This window comes from Patagioenas fasciata, chromosome 2 (assembly GCF_037038585.1).
Source record: "Patagioenas fasciata isolate bPatFas1 chromosome 2, bPatFas1.hap1, whole genome shotgun sequence".
Classification (NCBI taxonomy): Eukaryota; Metazoa; Chordata; class Aves; order Columbiformes; family Columbidae; genus Patagioenas; species Patagioenas fasciata.
Window position 1 is genome coordinate 76944457 of NC_092521.1, and position 19619 is coordinate 76964075.

The 19619-nt window shown below is 38.6% G+C and overlaps 1 protein-coding gene and 1 pseudogene across 3 annotated transcripts; both read right to left on the minus strand.

Annotated features, from left to right (window-relative positions):
• Nucleotides 1-190: 190 nt before the first annotated feature.
• Nucleotides 191-10751, minus strand: LOC136098301 (carboxymethylenebutenolidase homolog). Of its 3 annotated transcripts, none has more exons than XM_071804459.1 (6): nucleotides 10442-10751; nucleotides 5190-5412; nucleotides 4150-4365; nucleotides 3010-3152; nucleotides 1466-1557; nucleotides 191-445 (listed from the first exon to the last, which is right to left on the minus strand). In XM_071804459.1, the coding sequence occupies exons 2-6, from the start codon at nucleotides 5402-5404 to the stop codon at nucleotides 266-268; spliced, it is 846 nt and encodes a 281-aa protein (XP_071660560.1). In that variant the 5' UTR covers nucleotides 5405-5412; nucleotides 10442-10751; the 3' UTR covers nucleotides 191-265. The 3 variants fall into 3 exon arrangements, with proteins under 3 accessions (XP_071660560.1, XP_065687649.1, XP_071660559.1); XM_065831577.2 differs by lacking the exon at nucleotides 10442-10751 and adding an exon at nucleotides 8796-8933 and having other exon boundaries at nucleotides 4258-4365; XM_071804458.1 differs by lacking the exon at nucleotides 10442-10751 and adding an exon at nucleotides 8796-8933.
• Nucleotides 10752-12965: 2214 nt separating this feature from the next.
• LOC139827201 (carboxymethylenebutenolidase homolog) lies at nucleotides 12966-18183 on the minus strand (annotated as a pseudogene).
• Nucleotides 18184-19619: the final 1436 nt, after the last annotated feature.

Sequence of the window (19619 nt, forward strand, 5' to 3'; positions counted from 1 at the left end):
GATTATCACAATATTAAATTCAAATATCCTTTTTACATTAAGATAAACAAGATGAAATTTAAAAATACTTTTTACATATATGGCTTTCAGCATTTGAAAAGACATTTCTAAGCATCTACTTAGAAAATATCTGCTAATATGTAATGTGATTGCAAAAGAGTTCTACAAACTATTTTGATTCTTTAAGAACTTTTCAATCAATAGGGTCTTTATTATTTTCTGATTTCCCACAACACTTGGCTTCTTTTATGGGCTTTTCTTTCTGCTAAAGGTATTTATTCAGCCAGTTGATCATATCCTTTCTTGCTTCTTCAATGAAAGGCTTATCTTGAGGATTGATATCTTCTCTTTTGCGATGTACAAACCCATGAGTCTGTCCAGGGTAGATTTTAACTCCATAATCAACTTTGCAGTTTTGTTTAAGCTTCTGTTCCAGTAGGGTGACCTGTAACACAGAATGTTCTATGTTGGCTGAGTACATAGTTAAAGTGTTTTATATTTACAGTCCTGGCTTTTTACTGTCTGGGAGATACAGTATGTCCTTGACATAATTTTCTCTTCTACTAATTTTATACACAAATGCATTCCTGTTATTCGACTTTCTTTTTTCAGCTGGGACTTCTTTCTTCCAGTAAAATAACAGAATGCTGTTGTATAAAACTGCAAAAAAAGATAGGTACTTGGGATACTGTAATGATACCTGATAAAGCTAAAAGCACTTCTCAGTGTCATGAGAAGGACAGCACTGCACAAGTTACTGTTGACAGACTTCACAAAAAAATAGGGTAAGATGTTGTATTAATTAAAAATTTGAATTAATTTGAAATTGAGGGAGGAGAGGCACAGATACAGAAACAGCCCTTCCAAGCTGGTGATATTTTTGGCAGGACAATTAAGGTAAACAACACTCAGTGAAAGTGTGCCTCCTTCTGTGATCCCTTTGGTAGATGGTTGTTTTTATCCAGGCATTCTCCGCCCATGCTCCCCAAGACGTGTTGACAAGCATACCAGGAAGGAGAAGCTCTGCAGAACAGTGGGGAAGGAAAAGGGTAGTCATAGGATTTTTTCAGTCTCCTGAAATTACTGATTCCACTGGTACAGGTGGGGTTTTTAAGTCGTTTTTTTGTAACGTCAATATGATTAAAGAGTCTGTCCTGTGTTAAACCTGGCTGAAGTCTTCCTTTGACTGCCATTATGGATTCTTGACACTTTTCTCCTTGGAGCTCCCATATATAAATCATCCGTCTTTTTCAACAGAAACAAAAAAACAACATTTTTTGGTGTCACTGTAAATACTTTTGCTTCAGGGATAAACAACATAAATTTGAGTAACTTTGTTGTAAAGCTTGGTGAAAGAGGAAGCAAAGTGCAAACTAATATTTTAGTTTATCTTAACTAAATACCAAATTACAAAACAAGCATGAAAAGAATAAAAACCTTCAAACATTTCTGATGGGAAACTCACCTCTTCCAACGGTATATAGTCATCCTTTTCAGCAAAAATGAAAAAGGTGGGGTGAAGCAAATTGGACCTGTCCTCAAAGTACCTGATCACTCCTAGGGAAGCAAGAAAGGTATGAAAGGCGTCGTGCTACTTAAGGCAGTTAAATCACTACTAAATCTATACAGTCAAGATAAAAAACATTCTGATCAGTTAGAGCTGATCGTCTTGTAATAAAATTAAACACATTTTGCTTAGAAGTCCCTTTTGTTATGAAAACTTCCTGTGTTTTGGGATGTCACTAAAGATAGAAAGACCAGCTCTGTCCGAAAAGTCAGACAATGATCTTTATACGTTTGCCCCATTGTCATTTCTCTTTGGCTGTCTCCTTCTGACCACTGTCAGAATCAGGGTCCTGTGAAAGACGGACACTTCAGAGCTGCTACATCTAGCCCGATATGGCCATTTTTCAGGTAACTGTAAATATTCATCATTTCAGATACCTGTCTAGGATTTCTCTGTGCATATATTTACACTTATACAAACTCAGAACAAATTTCTGTTGTAATTTTGACTATTCAAATATGTTTGAATTTAAATCTCAAGAAAATGAAGTAGCTACTGCTCTGGCCACTCTTTTCATTATTGGAATTCTTACAACAGAATAGTGAAAATATAGCAAGTATTATAGCATTGATGAATTGACTCAACTGATCCGCAAATCGTGCAGCAAAACAGTCCCCATAGTCTTTCTGGGAAAATACCTTCAACCTCCTTTCACCTCAAATGAATATAACTTGATTTGGGTTATACATAAGTACAGAGATTTATGACAAAAATATTAAAGATCACATAAATGCATTAAGAATGGAAGAGTGCGATGTTTGAAACAGAGAGTTAAAAAATGGTTCATACTAGTGATGAGGGAGCCCTGCCAGCAGTAACGTTGAAAAATAAGGGGTTTATGTCATGACCTGAAGCTCTGTGGTCTGCGCAGACCCCAACTCTGGTGACTCATTGGCAAAAGTCCTTGCACTCTAACAGCAGGGGAGAAGAAAGGCTACAGTGTGTCAATGCTGCCACCTCTTTTCCTGCAGGTTAAACAGGGCCATAGGGTACAGACAGGTTCTCCAAACAATGAAAAGCAGAGAGTGGGCAGGAACCCGTCCTAAGACTTGTGCAGGCTGAACAAGACACTGAGGCAAAGATTCACCTCATAGTTACTGGTGGCTCCTAAAAGACATAAAAGTTATGTCCAGAAATCATTTTATATCACGAGCCAAGAGGAATCTGACTTACAGTGAGACCTTGGCAATTGTCCCTTCTGTGCTATGTTGCACTGAAGTGATCCTGACAGTGCCAAATGATCACATAGATGTTACTGGCTATGGTTATTTCAGTGCAATAATGTGAGTGTGTAATATCAAATTGCTTGAAGAGTTTGTATAACAAAACCACCTCCTTCTTCCCCAAGATGTCTCACTGAGTTTTGTCACAGTAATACTTCTATAGAATAAGTTCCTGCCTGGTCCCATCTGCTCACGTCGTAATGGGCATTTTAGACTCACCATAGAGGGACACTCCAGTCTTCATATGAGGATTTTTCAGCATCAGATGTTGTACTGCTGCTCCACCCCAGCAAAACCCAATGACACCGGTCTCCTTTGCACCACATTGTTCCCTCAGATACTTCAGGACAACATCAACTTCCCTGAGACATGTAAATGAAAGCGAATTAAGACTCCAGCTCCGTTCCCCTGGCCTCCTGTTCCTCCCTTGCTGCTTCCCAGAGACTGGCTGGACATTGTTCTGCTTGTGGGAAGTGATGAGTGACTGCACTTGCTTCACTCTTTTTTTTTTTTTCTCTTGCCTTCGCTTGTTAAACTGTGTTAATCTCCGTCCACGAGTTTTCTTGCTTTTGTTCCTCCTGTTCTCTCTCTTCTCTGTCCCTCTTGGGGGAGCAAGTGAGAAGATGCATGTGTGTTGGCTGCTGGCTGGGGTCAACCCACAACTCTTATTTATTATTATTTAACTTTAAAATATAAAGGAAAATCCAGAGGACAAGATCAGTCTTCCAAGATCACTGTTACCAGAACCCAAGGGGATTTATAAAGACCAGCCCAAGTAACTTTATAAATGGGAGTAGCTGTCTTAAAGGCTAACATAAATTGAAGTTTGAGACACGTGAGCAGTGAAGAACATCACATTCTCACAAATGTGTCTATAGGTAAACCGTCCCTCATAGGGAAGAGCAATGCTTTATGCAAATGTGGAAGCAAATTTGAAAGTGTTTCAAAATCAGCAGTAACATAATACAATGAAGTTACATGTCAGATAATAATGGGGAAAAATATAGTGAGCAGAATGAAAATGTAGTATGCTTTGAACTAGCTGAAATCTGATAGGGAGTAGGACTAATTTGCCACAGCTAAACAGTGTTTGATGGCTACATTTGCAACCTTGCTAAAACCCCTGGAGGTTGTGCCTGCTTGCAGGAACTGAATCAAACTGAAGTGGAAGGAGTGAGTTGAATCTTCTAGCCTTTGCCCGTTCTTTTCTTTTGACTCATTAACCTCATTTCTACTCTCTGTGCAGGGAAACAGTGGTCATTTATTCTTGTTCAAAGTTCTGCTTTTCTCCAAAAAGCACCTCTCACATAACCATGAGCTTAACACAGGGACTGCATGGAATTTCTGTGAATACCCAACTGTATTTGATCCATTAATAACTTAGGATCAATTTTTACATCTTTCCTGAGGTAAAAACTCAGGCTACAGAAGGATGACCAGTCTCTGGACAAGGAACAGCAGTTGTACTTGTCTATTTTGCTGGCCTCTCGAGTTTTCAGCCAATCCTTGAAAGTTGCCCAGTCATTAGAAGGTTTCCAAGCTTCTTGGCCTGCAAAAAAATCTGGACAGATGGCTCTGCAAGAAAAACAAAAACATTTTATGCGTATTAAATCATACTGAGAACGGGTTAAAGGGAAGTCCATCTGCACTATACAACAAATTTTATCTGTTGAATATGCACAGAACTCAATCTACATCAAAGCACTGTACAAGCCACCCTTATTCTTTTTCTGTGTCTAATAAGGAGACTTAGCATAACTTCCAGATATATTTTGCCCTGTTAAAATCCATCATTTAATTTGACAACTTGTTAACCACAATTAAAAACCATTAGCAGTTTCGCACTGGTTAAAAAAAAAAAAAAAACCAAACAGCCCTACAGTTTACATGGTAGATGCTTTTGGTGAGAAGGAATGCTAGCCCAGTAACATAGTAAAGAAAATATTTAATTGTTTTTCATATATTTGAGAACTTGATTCTTTCCTTGACACAACCTCCTACATGGTACCTTCAAGGAATCACTTTATCTTCTCTGGAATTTTTACTGTGCCAGCAAAGTTACAGAGACCCTACAATAGGAGAGGGAAGCTGGCTGCTTCGGGCTATGGAGGCACTTCAATAACCCAATGAACAATACAGGATAAGATTTTTCTATATCTTCCCTCTTTTCTTTTGTACTTGTCTATTATCTTGTTACGATAGGACTACTCATCTATGTTAGACTTCTGACACTGTTTTAACAAACAGGAACCACTTTAGAGAAATCTGTAAGTGAAGCCTATTAAATTATTCCCGCTTGTATGGTTTATATATATATATATATATATATATAAAAGTAAATAATTGGTTCAACAATCTTTCTTAAAAAAATATGTTTGGAAAACAGTAGAATTTCTTACATGTATCCATTAGTTGTCAGCATATCAGCTATGTATCTGGTGTTTGGAAGTTCCCATCCAAATATATCATGAATCACAATCACAGCTTTTTCCGTGCTGGCAGGTGGTTTGCAAACATACGCCTTGATGTGCCCAACTTGCACTTCTTGCCCACGGCCTCCGTAGTCAAACCTGTCTCCAATATCACATGGACAGGGCCTCGATTCGTTCGCCATGTGTGAGACTAAAGGACAAAAACCATTCAGTTGAGAATTTTCCAGCATACCATAATGAAAAAGATCCAAATACAGAGGTATCATAGACTGTTGAATTTTTGAATCACTACAGTAGTGTTGTGAACATGCTGATTACTGTTAGAACTAAAATGAAGAAGTCCATAAGCCCCCTGGGTGACTTTTCATAAATAATAATCTTGTTAGAGTTTCTTATGTTATGAACTCTTCAATGGGGACCTGGTACATAACCAGGATTTCCCTGCCCTACAGTAAGAAATACAGTAAAAATAAAGCTATGACCAACTAGCTGGGAGTCACCACAAATTATTTAAATAATGATGAAGCCAGTTCTTTCACTCTTCATCATACAGAATCATAGATTCATTTCAGTTGGAAGAGACCCTCAAGATTGTCGAGTCTAACTATAACAACTCCAGTACTAAACCATGTCCCGAAGAACCCCATCTAAATGCCTATTAAACACCTCCAGGAATGGTGACTCCACCAGTTCCTTGAGCAGCCTGTTCCCATGCCTGACAACCCTTTCTGTGAATAATTTTTTTCCTAATATCCATTCTAAACCTCCCCTGTCACAACATGAGGCCATTTCCTCTTGTCCCATCACTTGCTGCTTGGAAGAAGAGACCAACACCCTCCATGCTACAACCTCCTTTCAGGTAGTTATAGAGAGCAAAAAGGTCTCCCCTCAGCCGCCTTTTCTCCAGGCTAAAGAGCCCCAGCTCCCTCAGCTGCTCCTCATCAGACTTGTGCTCCAGGCCCCTCACCAGCTTCATCACCCTCCTCTGTACTCTCTCTAGTATTTGAATGTTGTTCTTGTGATGAGGGACCCAAAACTGAACGCAGTATTCAAGGTGTGGCCTCACCGGTGTTGAGTACAGTGGCACAATCACTTCTCTAGTTCTGCTGGCCACACTGTTTCTGATACAAGCCAGGATGCTGTTGGCATTTTTGGCCACTGGGGCACACTGCTGGCTCATATTCAACCGGCTGTTAGTCAACATCCCCAGATCCCCCTCTGCCAGGCAGCTTTCCAGCCACTCTTCTCTGAGCCTGTAGCACTACCTGGGGTTGTTGTGACCCAGGTGCAGGACCCGGCACTTGGCCTGTTGAACCTCATACAATTGGCCTCAACCCAATGATCCAGCCGGTCCACATCCATCTGTATGGCCTTCCTACCCTCCAGCAGATCAAAAGTCACACCCAATTTGGTGTTGTCTGCAAACTTACTAAGGGTGCACTCAATCCGGATCATCCAGATCATTGATAAAGAGATTAAACAGGACTGACCTCACTACTGAGCCCTGGGACACACTGCTTGTGACCAGCCACCAGTTGTATTTGGTTCCATTCACTAGAATTTTTTGGGCCCGGCCTTTGCCAGGAATGCATAGTTTTCTTTAGTATAGAATGTAAAGACTTAATGTAGGACTCTGCATTCTGAAGAAAAAAAAAATGCTACTGTGTAGAAACAAATAATCACACTTAGATTAAATGTGATATTTTCCTGCAAAGATTTAAAATGTTTCATAATAGACTTTTTGAGTGTCAAGATATCTTTTTTCTAAACCAGCTTTACCCTCGGATGTTACAGATTTTTGAAGGAGAATACTTAAGGAAGGTGCCAAGAAAAATACACCAGCGAAAGCCAGAGTAGAAAATTATATTTATTTAATATTTAATAAAGAATACATCTGAACTCCAAGATAGGAAAAATGAAAATCTGAGTATAAGGAAAAATTTATTGAGTTAAATGTTTTATGAACAAGGTAACAGTAGGGTACGGTTAATGTTTTACAAAGTATTACTTAAATGAAAATAAACAAGTAATTCACAAAGGTCAAAAAATACCAGCTGAATCTAACACAGATACATGTAGCTCCTTGATATCAAGTTAAAATTTTTATGCCATGGACTGTAAGTTAACCAACTGGGTGAACTGACTTCTTATTGCTGCAGAATGATCCAAGTAACTTATTTGAATATGCATAGAGCATCTCCAAATTATTAAAGAATGTGGAGAGAATTTAGATAAATCTTTATGTAAACTCTCTTCAGATAAATTGCTTGCACTGTCTAGGAAACCTTCACTAGTATAGAAATAAGGACATTAAATCTTGACTATGCCAAATGCTCACAGAAAGAAACGGGGTTGCTGAACAGCTCCTGAACTAGTGGGACTTCAATAGTTGTGGCACTAAAGGGACACCTTTAGGAAAACAAACAAGCAAATAATCCTGCAGCCAGGGGATTTGCACAGACTTCCAGGGACCAAGATGTTCTGGACTGTAAAATTCAGCAGATCCCCAGCAGTGTTAGCAGGGCTACTGTTGAACCTCCTGTGAGATTTCATTTTCACAGACCAATTCAAGATAAGCTGTAGCTTATTTCAAAGCTATATTAACTTTAGGAACACATTTATATAATACTAATCCTCTACGTTGTGGGTTTTTTTTTTTTTTTTTAATAAGCCATACCTACCCATATGAGTTTTTTTGGGTTTTTTATGTGTGTGGCGGCTTTTTTTGTTTTCATTTTCATTTTGGTTAGTTTTTGTTTTGTTTTGTTTTCACATGTTGTAGTCAAACATATAGGACTTGTAATTTAAAACAAGTCTACCAGGTAAAAATGAATTATTAGATGAACATACAAGACAAAAAACCAGTTTAAATATATAATGATAAAGAGCCGATAACCGATTTTCCATTCACAAACTTTCCTTTGATGAAAAAAAAAAAAAAAACAAACAGAAAATAGAACAAAACCCAGCACTTGAATATTAAATAAACATATATTTCAGAACTCCAGAAACACAAACACAATCCCCTTACCAGTCAGTACGTCCTTGAAGTTTTTAATTGCAAACATTTCACATTATCTGATAAAATGCAAAGTAAAATGTAAAACATGAAATATTTAAAGATGCAGATACAGCAGCTGATGAAATAATCTCCAGATACAAGCCTGTAAGCAGTAGCGTTGGCTTGTGTGTTTTATAAGCCATGTAGACTCTCAAGCTTTTAATGTAGCCAAAATGTGCCAGTGTTTCTACATTTGCTGTAGAATGTGTTTCATACTAAGTGTTCTGTGGCTCTTTCAACAGACTCTCCTGAGTCCTCCTCCTGAGAGGTCTTCCTCACCTCAAAGGGAAAATAAAATAATTCTGAATTATCATCTCAAACAATTTGGGAAAAGGGTAGAACCCTGGTGGCATTTGAATGAGCATGCACTCTTCAAAAAAGCATGAAGGTAAAGTGAAAGTCCCCCAAACATGTCAATGTCAGACCTCAGTACGCACTAGTTTAAAAACAAACAAACAAAAAACGAAATCAAACCAGACAACAACAAAAAAACCACCATCCACCACACATACCTGTAGCAGAGCAAGAGTGTGAGACAGCAGAGACGAGTTGCAAGACCTCACCGCAGATTGTTACCCCTGAATGAGATCCCAAAAGTGCCGACTCATGAAATGTAATGAGTGCGTGCAAGGATCAGGTTTCTACAAATAAGAGTTACGTAACTTACTGCCTTTAACTTTGCAAATCTCGGAGTCACAAAGTTGAAAGTTCACTCTTTCTGCAACTGTTATTTTTATTGCCAGTGTCGACAGGGTGTGCTACTGTGAGGAGTACTACTATAGCTGAGTACCAAACTCCTTTTTAAGTTACACAAAACAGTATTAAGCATAGGAGGTCTTTTCTTTTCACCTTAAGAGACACGTTCATGTAGATGAACAATTCATTTAGACAAAACTTTTTTTTTTTTTTTTAAAGGGGTGTTCCTAGTAGTAGGGTGTAGTATTGCTTTTCAACATTACATTGTTATTATTTCCTTAGACTATTCATCCATTGGTAAAAGACACATCTGAAGTCATCAGCAGGGTGAGGTATTGAAGTAGAGACGCAATTTCAAAGATCTACACAAGACAGAACTTTGGATTCAAGTGACTGCCTGATCCTTGTACCCCTCCCATTCTTCTGATTTTCTTTTTTTTGGATTATTAGGATTATCCTTCGAATAGCGTTTTTTTAAGGATATTAGCAATCAAAACTCTCTATTTCACCGTTTCCTCAGAGGCACATCTAAAAAGTAGCACTAAATCTATATATTAGTTCTACCACACTTTTGTGTTGGGAAGGTTACCTTAAGATTTTGTCCTGATGTATAAGCTGTTTCCCTGTATTGTAAGTAACTTTGTCAATGTTATTTATTTACAATTCCTAAAATGAAGTCAAACAAATGAAAAATAAGCACGCCAAAGAATTCCAGAATGAAATAATGGTGTTCAAAATGGGTTCTTGGCTTTTCTCTCTTGCATACTACAAAGAATAAATTATACCACACAGGGAGCTTAGATACTCCACAGCTCCTTCAAAGAACAGTAGTAAATTTGTACTTTAAATTTTGTTTTCCTTTTTGCTTAGTTATGGTGTTAGAGTTACAGCACACAAGCCATTTCAGTATTTCGGATGACTGCTGTTCTCTAAATATATGACCTGATCGTCCTCTTGCACACCAGCTAACCTTCTGATGTTAATGGAACTCCAGGAAAGTGGAGTCCTCCGGGTTTCACACTGGGGTACTCAAAGTACAAGAAACTTCCAGACCTTTGCATTCTTCTCCCAGAAAAAATGTGTTGTGAGAGCTGTATCACCCAGATAACAACTGGATTCATACTTTACATATAGATGGTATCATGAAAAGTAATAGTCACAAGCAGAATTCTCTGAAGACCTCCCCACGGGAAAGATGAAGGTCCATTAGCAGCATGTAAAGAAGGAAAACACAGATGGGAAAAAGCAAAATAAATTAAAATCCCATCAGGAGAGAGACGGTTAATACATACTGCTGACTATTTTTAAATGATACATCACAATGTATATTTCTCTGATAGGATACAAGTCCAATTTGAGAGATTTTCATTAGTAATATTAGCCTTTCCTAAATTACATTTTCTTCCCATTAAATCACATAGCAATCTTTTCAGTAGCACTGAGAAGGTGAAAAGGGACATACCTTCTTTTCTCTCTGGAAGTACCAGCCCGCAGTGAAGATCCGTGGCAGCTGCTTTCAAACTACAGAACACAAGCCTTTCTCCCCAGGAAACGCGATTAATCCATGGCAGTCACTGTCACAGGCTGCACTGGAGGCCAACACTGCCAGCGGGTTCAGAAACAGACCGGCAAATCCACAGCAGCTCAGTCCATCAGCTGCCGTGTGACACAGTGTGCCAGCAGCCACATCCAGCTCAGGGCTCCCCAGAGCCACCAGTACATGGGGTGAGAGGGAAAACTCCCCACACAGCTGCCGCCTGAGACTGGGTGCTGAAGCAGATGCAACCTTGAGTTGTTGCAATGCAGAGATTTGTGTCATATGATCAATGGAAATATTATGTAACAACATACATAATGCAAAACCACATGGCATTTCTTATTTAAGCAGTAACCATGGTTTAATATTTTCTTTTATAAACAGGGGACATTTCTTTTATATACAGGGGCTGCACCTTGAAGGATAATATTCTGTGAAAGCTGAAGGGACACCCTGGGCTCACAAGCATTTCACTGAGAGGAAACTGGGTTGTGCTCAGTACAAAATTTTAGCTGCAGCTATTCCTTTCAGCATCACAGATGCAGAAAAGGACTCACCACAGGATTACTGTGGATCACACTGAGAGGCACTGAAGGAGGAGAACTGCAGTGATGTTCCCCTAGTCACTAGGGATGGGCTGTACCTCACCAATCCTGGTACCTCATTAAATCACAGCACAGAGAAACCTGGTGATACTGGAAGGATTTGTGGAGGTGAGGAGACAATGTTGTCATCCACATTGGTTTAGATTCAACTCTGAATGAGGATGAGGGGTAGGGCAACTGCCTGAGTCAATGAGAGTTGACAGAGGATTTGCATTGAGCTGGTTGTGAAATGATGTGATGCATTTTCCTGAAAAAAAAAAACAAAAAACAAGGGGCAGCATCAGAAACTCAGCTGGTGCTGGGGCTTCTGATGAAGATAATGTGAGGGAGAAAGGAATGAAGGACGCTGGTGCTTAACAAAAGAGACATTATTAAATGTCAGAGGATTCTGATGTGGGTGAAGGTCAGACAGCCTAGCAAGAGGCCATTGCAGCTGCATCCAGATGTCTGTGAGTGTTTCAGAATCCAAAAGGAGGCTTAGAAATGGGGGAAACACAGGCATGTGTCTGAGGACAAGCATAAAGGAACAACACACCCCACAGACAGGCTAAGGCAGCAGCATAACTTACTGCCATCAAGTGACACTGAACTAGAAATAGAAGTCCTTGTAAATGCATTGAAAAAGAGAGAAGGGCAAAAAGAACACGCTGGCTATTTGCAGGAAGGAAAACTAATACGAGTAATTTCGGTAAGAACCGAAGTGTCCAGAACCATTTGGTTCAGTCTTCAGAAAAGTTAATTTTAACCATATGCTGAATGAAATTCATTTTCTAGTAAAAACAAGAGTACAGGTGTATGAAGGGTCAAGAAAAATTAAACCAGAATAACTAGATGTGGGTGGGTTTGAAATTCACTTCAGGGAGCTTAAGCACCTTTCTGAACTGTGAGCCATGATGTTTCTGACTGCATGGTCAAATGTTTGATGTCCCCAGGGAACGGAGGAGGACAAGCACAGGGGCCAGATTTTCTTTGGAAGAAAGGTAGGAACTGATAGCACTTTAGGCTACCAATAATGCCTAAAAGATATGAAAACAGATTATCTAGAAGTCAGTTGATAGCCATAGAGTAGAACAGTAAGATGCTAAAGGAAATAATTTCTGCCCTCCTGAGCTCTCCCTCCCTTCCCTGGAAATGGAAGGAAAAAGATTAGAAGTCTTCTCTTGTATTTCCTTCCTATGATCTATGTATGTCTGATGGTAGTCTCCTATTCCCACTATTTTCTTCTTTCTCTTCAGAGTTTTCCTGCTCTTCACAGTCTCTTTATGCCCTACCCCACTTGTTCAGGTCCTTTTTCTCTGGTCCTGCTTGTTCCTGTACTCTCCTCACTTCAGCCATGCTTCCCAACTTTCCACAACCCCCTTTCAGTCTGCATATATTTCTTCTCATTGTCCTACTTCCCTTACCTCTTTCCAGCAGTATGTCAGGCTGGTTTTATGATTTCTGAATAGAATATTCTGTTACCAAGAAAACATCACAACTGTGCATACCAGAACTAAATTTCCCCCAAAGCTGAAAATGTCAGAGATGGAAGTCTCAGAGTGCAACAACTCTAAACACAGCAGGTTTTATGAGAGCATTTCTCAAGTGTGGGCAGAATTCCAATGATTTTTTATCATATTCATATTAATATTAAAAAAGTGAAACTTTGAGATTCTGTATTAGAAAATATCCCACATGACATTCTAATAATGTTAAGATAAACTAGATGAAATTTAAAAATACTTTTTACATATATGGCTTTCAGCATTTGAAAAGACATTTCTAAGCATCTACTTAGAAAATATCTGCTAATATGTAATGTGATTGCAAAAGAGTTCTACAAACTATTTTGATTCTTTAAGAACTTTTCAATCAATAGGGTCTTTATTATTTTCTGATTTCCCACAACACTTGGCTTCTTTTATGGGCTTTTCTTTGTGCTAAAGGTATTTATTCAGCCAGTTGATCATATCCTTTCTTGCTTCTTCAATGAAAGGCTTATCTTGAGGATTGATATCTTCTCTTTTGCGATGTACAAACCCATGAGTCTGTCCAGGGTAGATTTTAACTCCATAATCAACTTTGCAGTTTTGTTTAAGCTTCTGTTCCAGTAGGGTGACCTGTAACACAGAATGTTCTATGTTGGCTGAGTACATAGTTAAAGTGTTTTATATTTACAGTCCACAAATTGTCCTGGCTTTTTGCTGTCTGGGAGATACAGTATGTCCTTGACATAATTTTCTCTTCTACTAATTTTGTACACAAATGCATTCCTGTTATTCGACTTTCTTTTTTTAACTGGGACTTCTTTCTTCCAGTAAAATAACAGAATGCTGTTGTATAAAACTGCAAAAAAAGGAAAGGTACTTGGGATACTGTAGTGATACTTGATAAAGCTAAAAGCACTTCTCAGTGTCATGAGAAGGACAGCACTGCACAAGTTACTGTTGATAGACTTCACAAAAAAATAGGGTAAGATGTTGTATTAATTAAAAATTTGAATTAATTTGAAATTGAGGGAGGAGAGACACAGATACAGAAACAGCCTTTCCAAGCTGGTGGTATTTTTGGCAGGACAATTAAGGTAAACAACACTCAGTGAAAGTGTGCCGCCTTCTTTGATCCCTTTGGTAGATAGTCGTTTTTATCCAGGCATTCTCCGCCCATGCTCCCCAAGACGTGTTGACAAGCATACCAGGAAGGAGAAGCTCTGCAGAACAGTGGGGAAGGAAAAGCGTAGTCATAGGATTTTTTCAATCTCCTGAAACTACTGATTCCACTGGTACAGATGGGGTTTTTAAGCCGTATTTTTGTAATATCAATATGATTAAAGAGTCTGTCCTGTGTTAAACCTGGCTGAAGTCTTCCTTTGACTGCCATTATGGATTCTTGACACTTTTCTCCTTGGAGCTCCCATATATAAATTATCCGTCTTTTTCAACAGAAACAAAAAACCAACATTTTTTGGTGTCACTGTAAATACTTTTGCTTCAGGCATAAACAACATAAATTTGAATAACTTTGTTGTAAAGCTTGGTGAAAGAGGAAGCAAAGTGCAAACTAATATTTTTGTGTATCTTAACTAAATACCAAATCACAAAACAAGCATGAAAAGAATAAAAACCTTCAAACATTTCTGATGGGAAACTCACCTCTTCCAATGGTACATGATCATCCTTTTCAGCAAAAATGAAAAAGGTGGGGTGAAGCAAATTGGACCTGTCCTCAAAGTACCTGATCACTCCTAGGGAAGCAAGAAAAATATGAAAGGCGTCATGCTACTTAAGGCGGTTAAATCACTACTAAATCTATACAGTCAAAATAAAAAACATTCTGATCAGTTAGAGCTGATCGTCTTGTAATAAAATTAAACACATTTTGCTTAAAAGTCCCTTTTGTTATGAAAACTTCCTGTGTTTTGGGATGTCACTAAAGATAGAAAGACCAGCTCTGTCCGAAAAGTCAGACAATGATCTTTATACGTTTGCCCCATTGTCATTTCTCTTTGGCTGTCTCCTTCTGACCACTGTCAGAATCAGGGTCCTGTGAAAGACGGACACTTCAGAGCTGCTACATCTAGCCCGGTATGGCCATTTTTCAGGTAATTGTAAATAGTCATCATTTCAGATACCTGTCTAGGATTTCTCTGTGCATATATTTACACTTATACAAACTCAGAACAAATTTCTGTTGTAATTTTGACTATTCAAATATGTTTGAATTTAAATCTCAAGAAAATGAAGTAGCTACTGCTCTGGCCACTCTTTTCATTATTGGAATTCTTACAACAGAAAAGTGAAAATATAGCAAGTATTATAGCATTGATGAATTGACTCAACTGATCCGCAAATCATGCAGCAAAACAGTCCCCATAATCTTCCTGGGAAAATACCTTCAACCTCCTTTTACCTCAAATGAATATAACTTGATTTGGGTTATACATAAGTACAGAGATTTATGACAAAAATATTAAAGGTCACATAAATGCATTAAGAATGGAAGAGTGCGATGTTTGAAACAGAGAGTTAAAAAATGGTTCATACTAGTAATGAGGGAGCCCTGCCAGCAGTAACGTTGAGAAATAAGGGGTTTATGTCATGACCTGAAGCTCTGTGGTCTGCGCAGACCCCAACTCTGGTGACTCATTGGCAAAAGTCCTTGCACTCTAACAGCAGGGGAGAAGAAAGGCTACAGTGTGTCAATGCTGCCACCTCTTTTCCTGTAGGTTAAACAGGGCCATAGGGTACAGACAGGTTCTCCAAACAATGAAAAGCAGAGAGTGGGCAGGAACCCGTCCTAAGACTTGTGCAGGCTGAACAAGACACTGAGGCAAAGATTCACCTCATAGTTACTGGTGGCTCCTAAAAGACATAAAAGTTATGTCCAGAAATCATTTTGTCGCCAAGAGGAACCTTAGAGTGAGGCCTTGGCAATTGTCCCTTCTGTGCTATGTTGCACTGAAGTGATCCTGACAGTGCCAAATGATCACATAGATGTTACTGGCTATGGTTATTTCAATGCAAGAATGTGAGTGTGTAAAATCAAATTGCTTGAAGAGTTTGTATAACAAAACCACCTCCTTCTTCCATAAGATGTTTCACTGAATTTTGTTACAGTAATACTTCTATAGAATAAGTTCCTGCCTGGTCCCATCTGCTCACATCGTAATGGGCATTTTAGACTCACCATAGATGGACACCCCCGTGTTTATATGAGGATTTTTCAGCATCAGATGTTGTACTGCTGCTCCACCCCAGCAAAACCCAATGACCCCAATCTTCTTTGCACCACATTGTTCCCTCAGATACTTCAGGTCAACATCAACTTTCCTGAGACATGTAAATGAAAGTGAATTAAGACTCCAGGTCCATTCCCCTGGCCTCCTGTTCCTCCCTTGCTGCCTCCCAGAGACTGGCTGGACATTGTTCTGCTTGTGGGAAGTGATGAGTGACTGCACTTGCTTCACTCTTTTTTTTTTTCTCTTGCCTTCGCTTGTTAAACTGTGTTAACCTCCGTCCATGAGTTTTCTTGCTTTTGTTCCTCCTGTTCGCTCTATCCCCTGTGACTCTTGCGGGGAGCAAGCGAGCTGATGTTTGAGTGTTCTCTGTTGGCTGGGATCAACCCACAACAGTGGTTTGCCATGACTGATTTTTAAAATAGAAGGGTAAATTCAGAGGACAAGGTCAGTATTCCTAGATCACTCTTATTAGACCTGAGAGGATTTTATAGAGAGCAATCCCAGTAACTTCACAAATATCAACAGTTTTCTTAGAGGATAACATTAATACAAGTCTAAGAGACACAGAGCCATTGAACAACATCACATTCTCACAAATATGACTATAAGTAAACTGTCTCTCATGGGAAAGACCAATGCTTTATGCAAACGTGGAAGCAAATTTGAAGTTGTTTCAAAATCAACAGTAACATAATACAATTAAGTTAAATATAGGTAGAAATGGCAAAGTAGTATGCTTTGAACTAGCTGGAATCTGATAGGGAGTAGGACTAATTTGTCCCAGCTAAACAGTGTTTGATGGCTACATTTGCAACCTTGCTAAAACCCCTGGAGGTTGTGCCTGCTTGCAGGAACTGAATCAAACTGAAGTGGAAGGAGTGAGTTCAATCTTCTAGCCTTTGCCCGTTCTTTTCTTTTGACTTATTAACCTCACTTCTACTCTCTGCACAGGGAAGCAGTGGTCATTTATTCTTGTTCAAAGTTCTACTTTTCTCCAAAAAGCACCTCTCATATAAACCAGGAGCTGCATGAAATTTCCATGGACACCCAACTGTGTTTGATCCATTAATAACTTAGGATCAAATTTTACATCTTTACTGAGGCAAAAAGTCCTGCTACAGAAGGATGAGCACTCTCTGGACAAGAAACAACAGTTGTACTTGTCTATTTTGCTGGCCTCTCAAGTTTTCAGCCAATCCTTGAAAGTTGCCCAGTCATTAGAAGCTTTCCAAGCTTCTTGGCCTGCAAAAAAATCTGGGCAGATGGCTCTGCAAGAAAAACAAAAACATTTTATGCGTATTAAATCATACTGAGAACGGGTTAAAGGGAAGTCCATCTGCACTATACAACAAATTTTATCTGTTGAATATGCACAGAACTCAATCTACATCAAAGCACTGTACAAGCCACCCTTATTCTTTTTCTGTGTCTAATAAGGAGACTTAGCATAACTTCCAGATATATTTTGCCCTGTTAAAATCCATCATTTAATTTAACAAATTGTTAGCACAAACAAAAATATTAGCAGTTACCTTCTGCTTAAAAAAAAAACCACCCTACAGTTTACGTGGTACATGCATTTGTGTCAGAAGGAATGCTAGCCCAGCAACACAGTAAAGAGGATATCCGGTATGCTTTTCATATATTTGAGGAAATGTGTCTTTCTTTGGTACGAACTGGTACATGGTACCTTCACGGAATCACTTTTATCTTTTCTGGAATTTTTACCGTACTGGCAAAGTTGAACAGAAACTACATCAGGAGGGGGAAGCAGGCTGCTTCAGGCTATGGAGGCACTCCAGTAACCCAATGAACAATACAACATAAGATTTTTCTATATCTCCCCTCCTTTCTTTTGTGTTTGCCTACTGTCTCATTGCGGAAGGACTACTCAACTTTGTTAAACTTTTCACACTGTTATAACAAATAGGAACCACTTTAGAGAAATCTGTAACCGAAGCCTATGAAATTATTCCTGCTTGTATATATGTATATATAAAAGAACAAACAAACAAAAAAAAAATGCTATGAAATAATTGGTTCAACAATCTTTCTTAAAAAAATATGTTTGGAAAACAGTAGAATTTCTTACATGTATCCATTAGTTGTCAGCATATCAGCTATGTATCTGGTGTTTGGAAGTTCCCATCCAAATATATCATGAATCACAATCACAGCTTTTTCCGTGCTGGCAGGTGGTTTGCAAACATACGCCTTGATGTGCCCAACTTGCACTTCTTGCCCACGGCCTCCGTAGTCAAACCTGTCTCCAATATCACATGGACAGGGCCTCGATTCGTTCGCCATGTGTGAGACTAAAGGACAAAAACCATTCAGTTGAGAATTTTCCAGCATACCATAATGAAAAAGATCCAAATACAGAGGTATCATAGACTGTTGAATTTTTGAATCACTACAGTAGTGTTGTGAACATGCTGATTACTGTTAGAACTAAAATGGAGAAGTCCATAAGCCCCCTGGGTGACTTTTCATAAATAATAATCTTGCTAGAGTTTCTTATGTTATGAACTCTTCAATGGGGACCTGGTACATAACCAGGATTTCCCTGCCCTACAGTAAGAAATACAGTAAAAATAAAGCTATGACCAACTAGCTGGGAGTCACCACAAACTATTTAAATAATGATGAAGCCAGTTCCTTAACTCTTCATCATATGTATGTCCTTATCAGGAATGCATAACTTTCTTTAGTATAGACTGTAAAGGTCTTATATAGGACTCAGTATTCTGAAGGAAAAAAAATGCTGCTGTGTAGAAACGAATAATCACACTTAGATTAAATGTGATATTTTCCTGTAAAGATTTAAAATGTTTCATAATAGGCTTTTTGAGTGTCAAGATATCTTTCTTCTAAACCAGCTCTACCCTCAGATGTTACAGACTTTTGAAGGAAGATACTTAGGGAAGGTGCCAAGAAAAATACACCAGTGAAAGCCAGAGTAGAAAATTATATTTTGTTTAATATACAGTGAGGAATGCATCTGAACTCCAAGATAGGAAAAATGAAAACTGAGAATAAGGAAAAATTTATTGAGTTAAATGTTTTATGAACAAGGTAACAGTAGGGTACGGTTAATGTTTTACAAAGTATTACTTAAATGAAAATAAACAAGTAATTCACAAAGGTCAAAAAATACCAGCTGAATCTAACACAGATACATGTAGCTCTTCGGTCTCAGGTTAATGATTTTCTGCCACAGACTGTAGGTTAACCAGCTGGTTCAACTGTCTTCCTATTGCTGCAGAATGATCCAAGTAACTTATTTGAATATGCATAGAGCATCTCCAAATTATTAAAGAATGTGGAGAGAATTTAGATAAGTCTTTACATAAATTCTCTACAGATAGATTACTTGAATTGTCTCAGAAAACTTTGCTAGTGTAGAAATAAGGACATTCAAACTTGACTGTGCCGAATACTCTCACAGAGAGAAATGGGGAAAAGCAGGTTATTGAACAGACCCTGAACTAGTGGGATTTCAATAGCTGTGGCACTAAAGGGACACCTTTAGGAAAACAAACAAGGAAACAATCCTGCAGCCAGGGGATTTGCACAGACTTCCAGGGACCAGGATGTTCTGGACTGTAAAATTCAGCAGATCCCCAGCAGTGTTAGCAGGGCTACTGTTGAACCTCCTGTGAGATTTCATTTTCACAGACCAATTCAAGATAAGCTGTAGCTTATTTCAAAGCTATATTAACTTTAGGAACATATTTATGTAAGACTAATGCTCTTTGTTGTATTTATTATTAAGTCACAT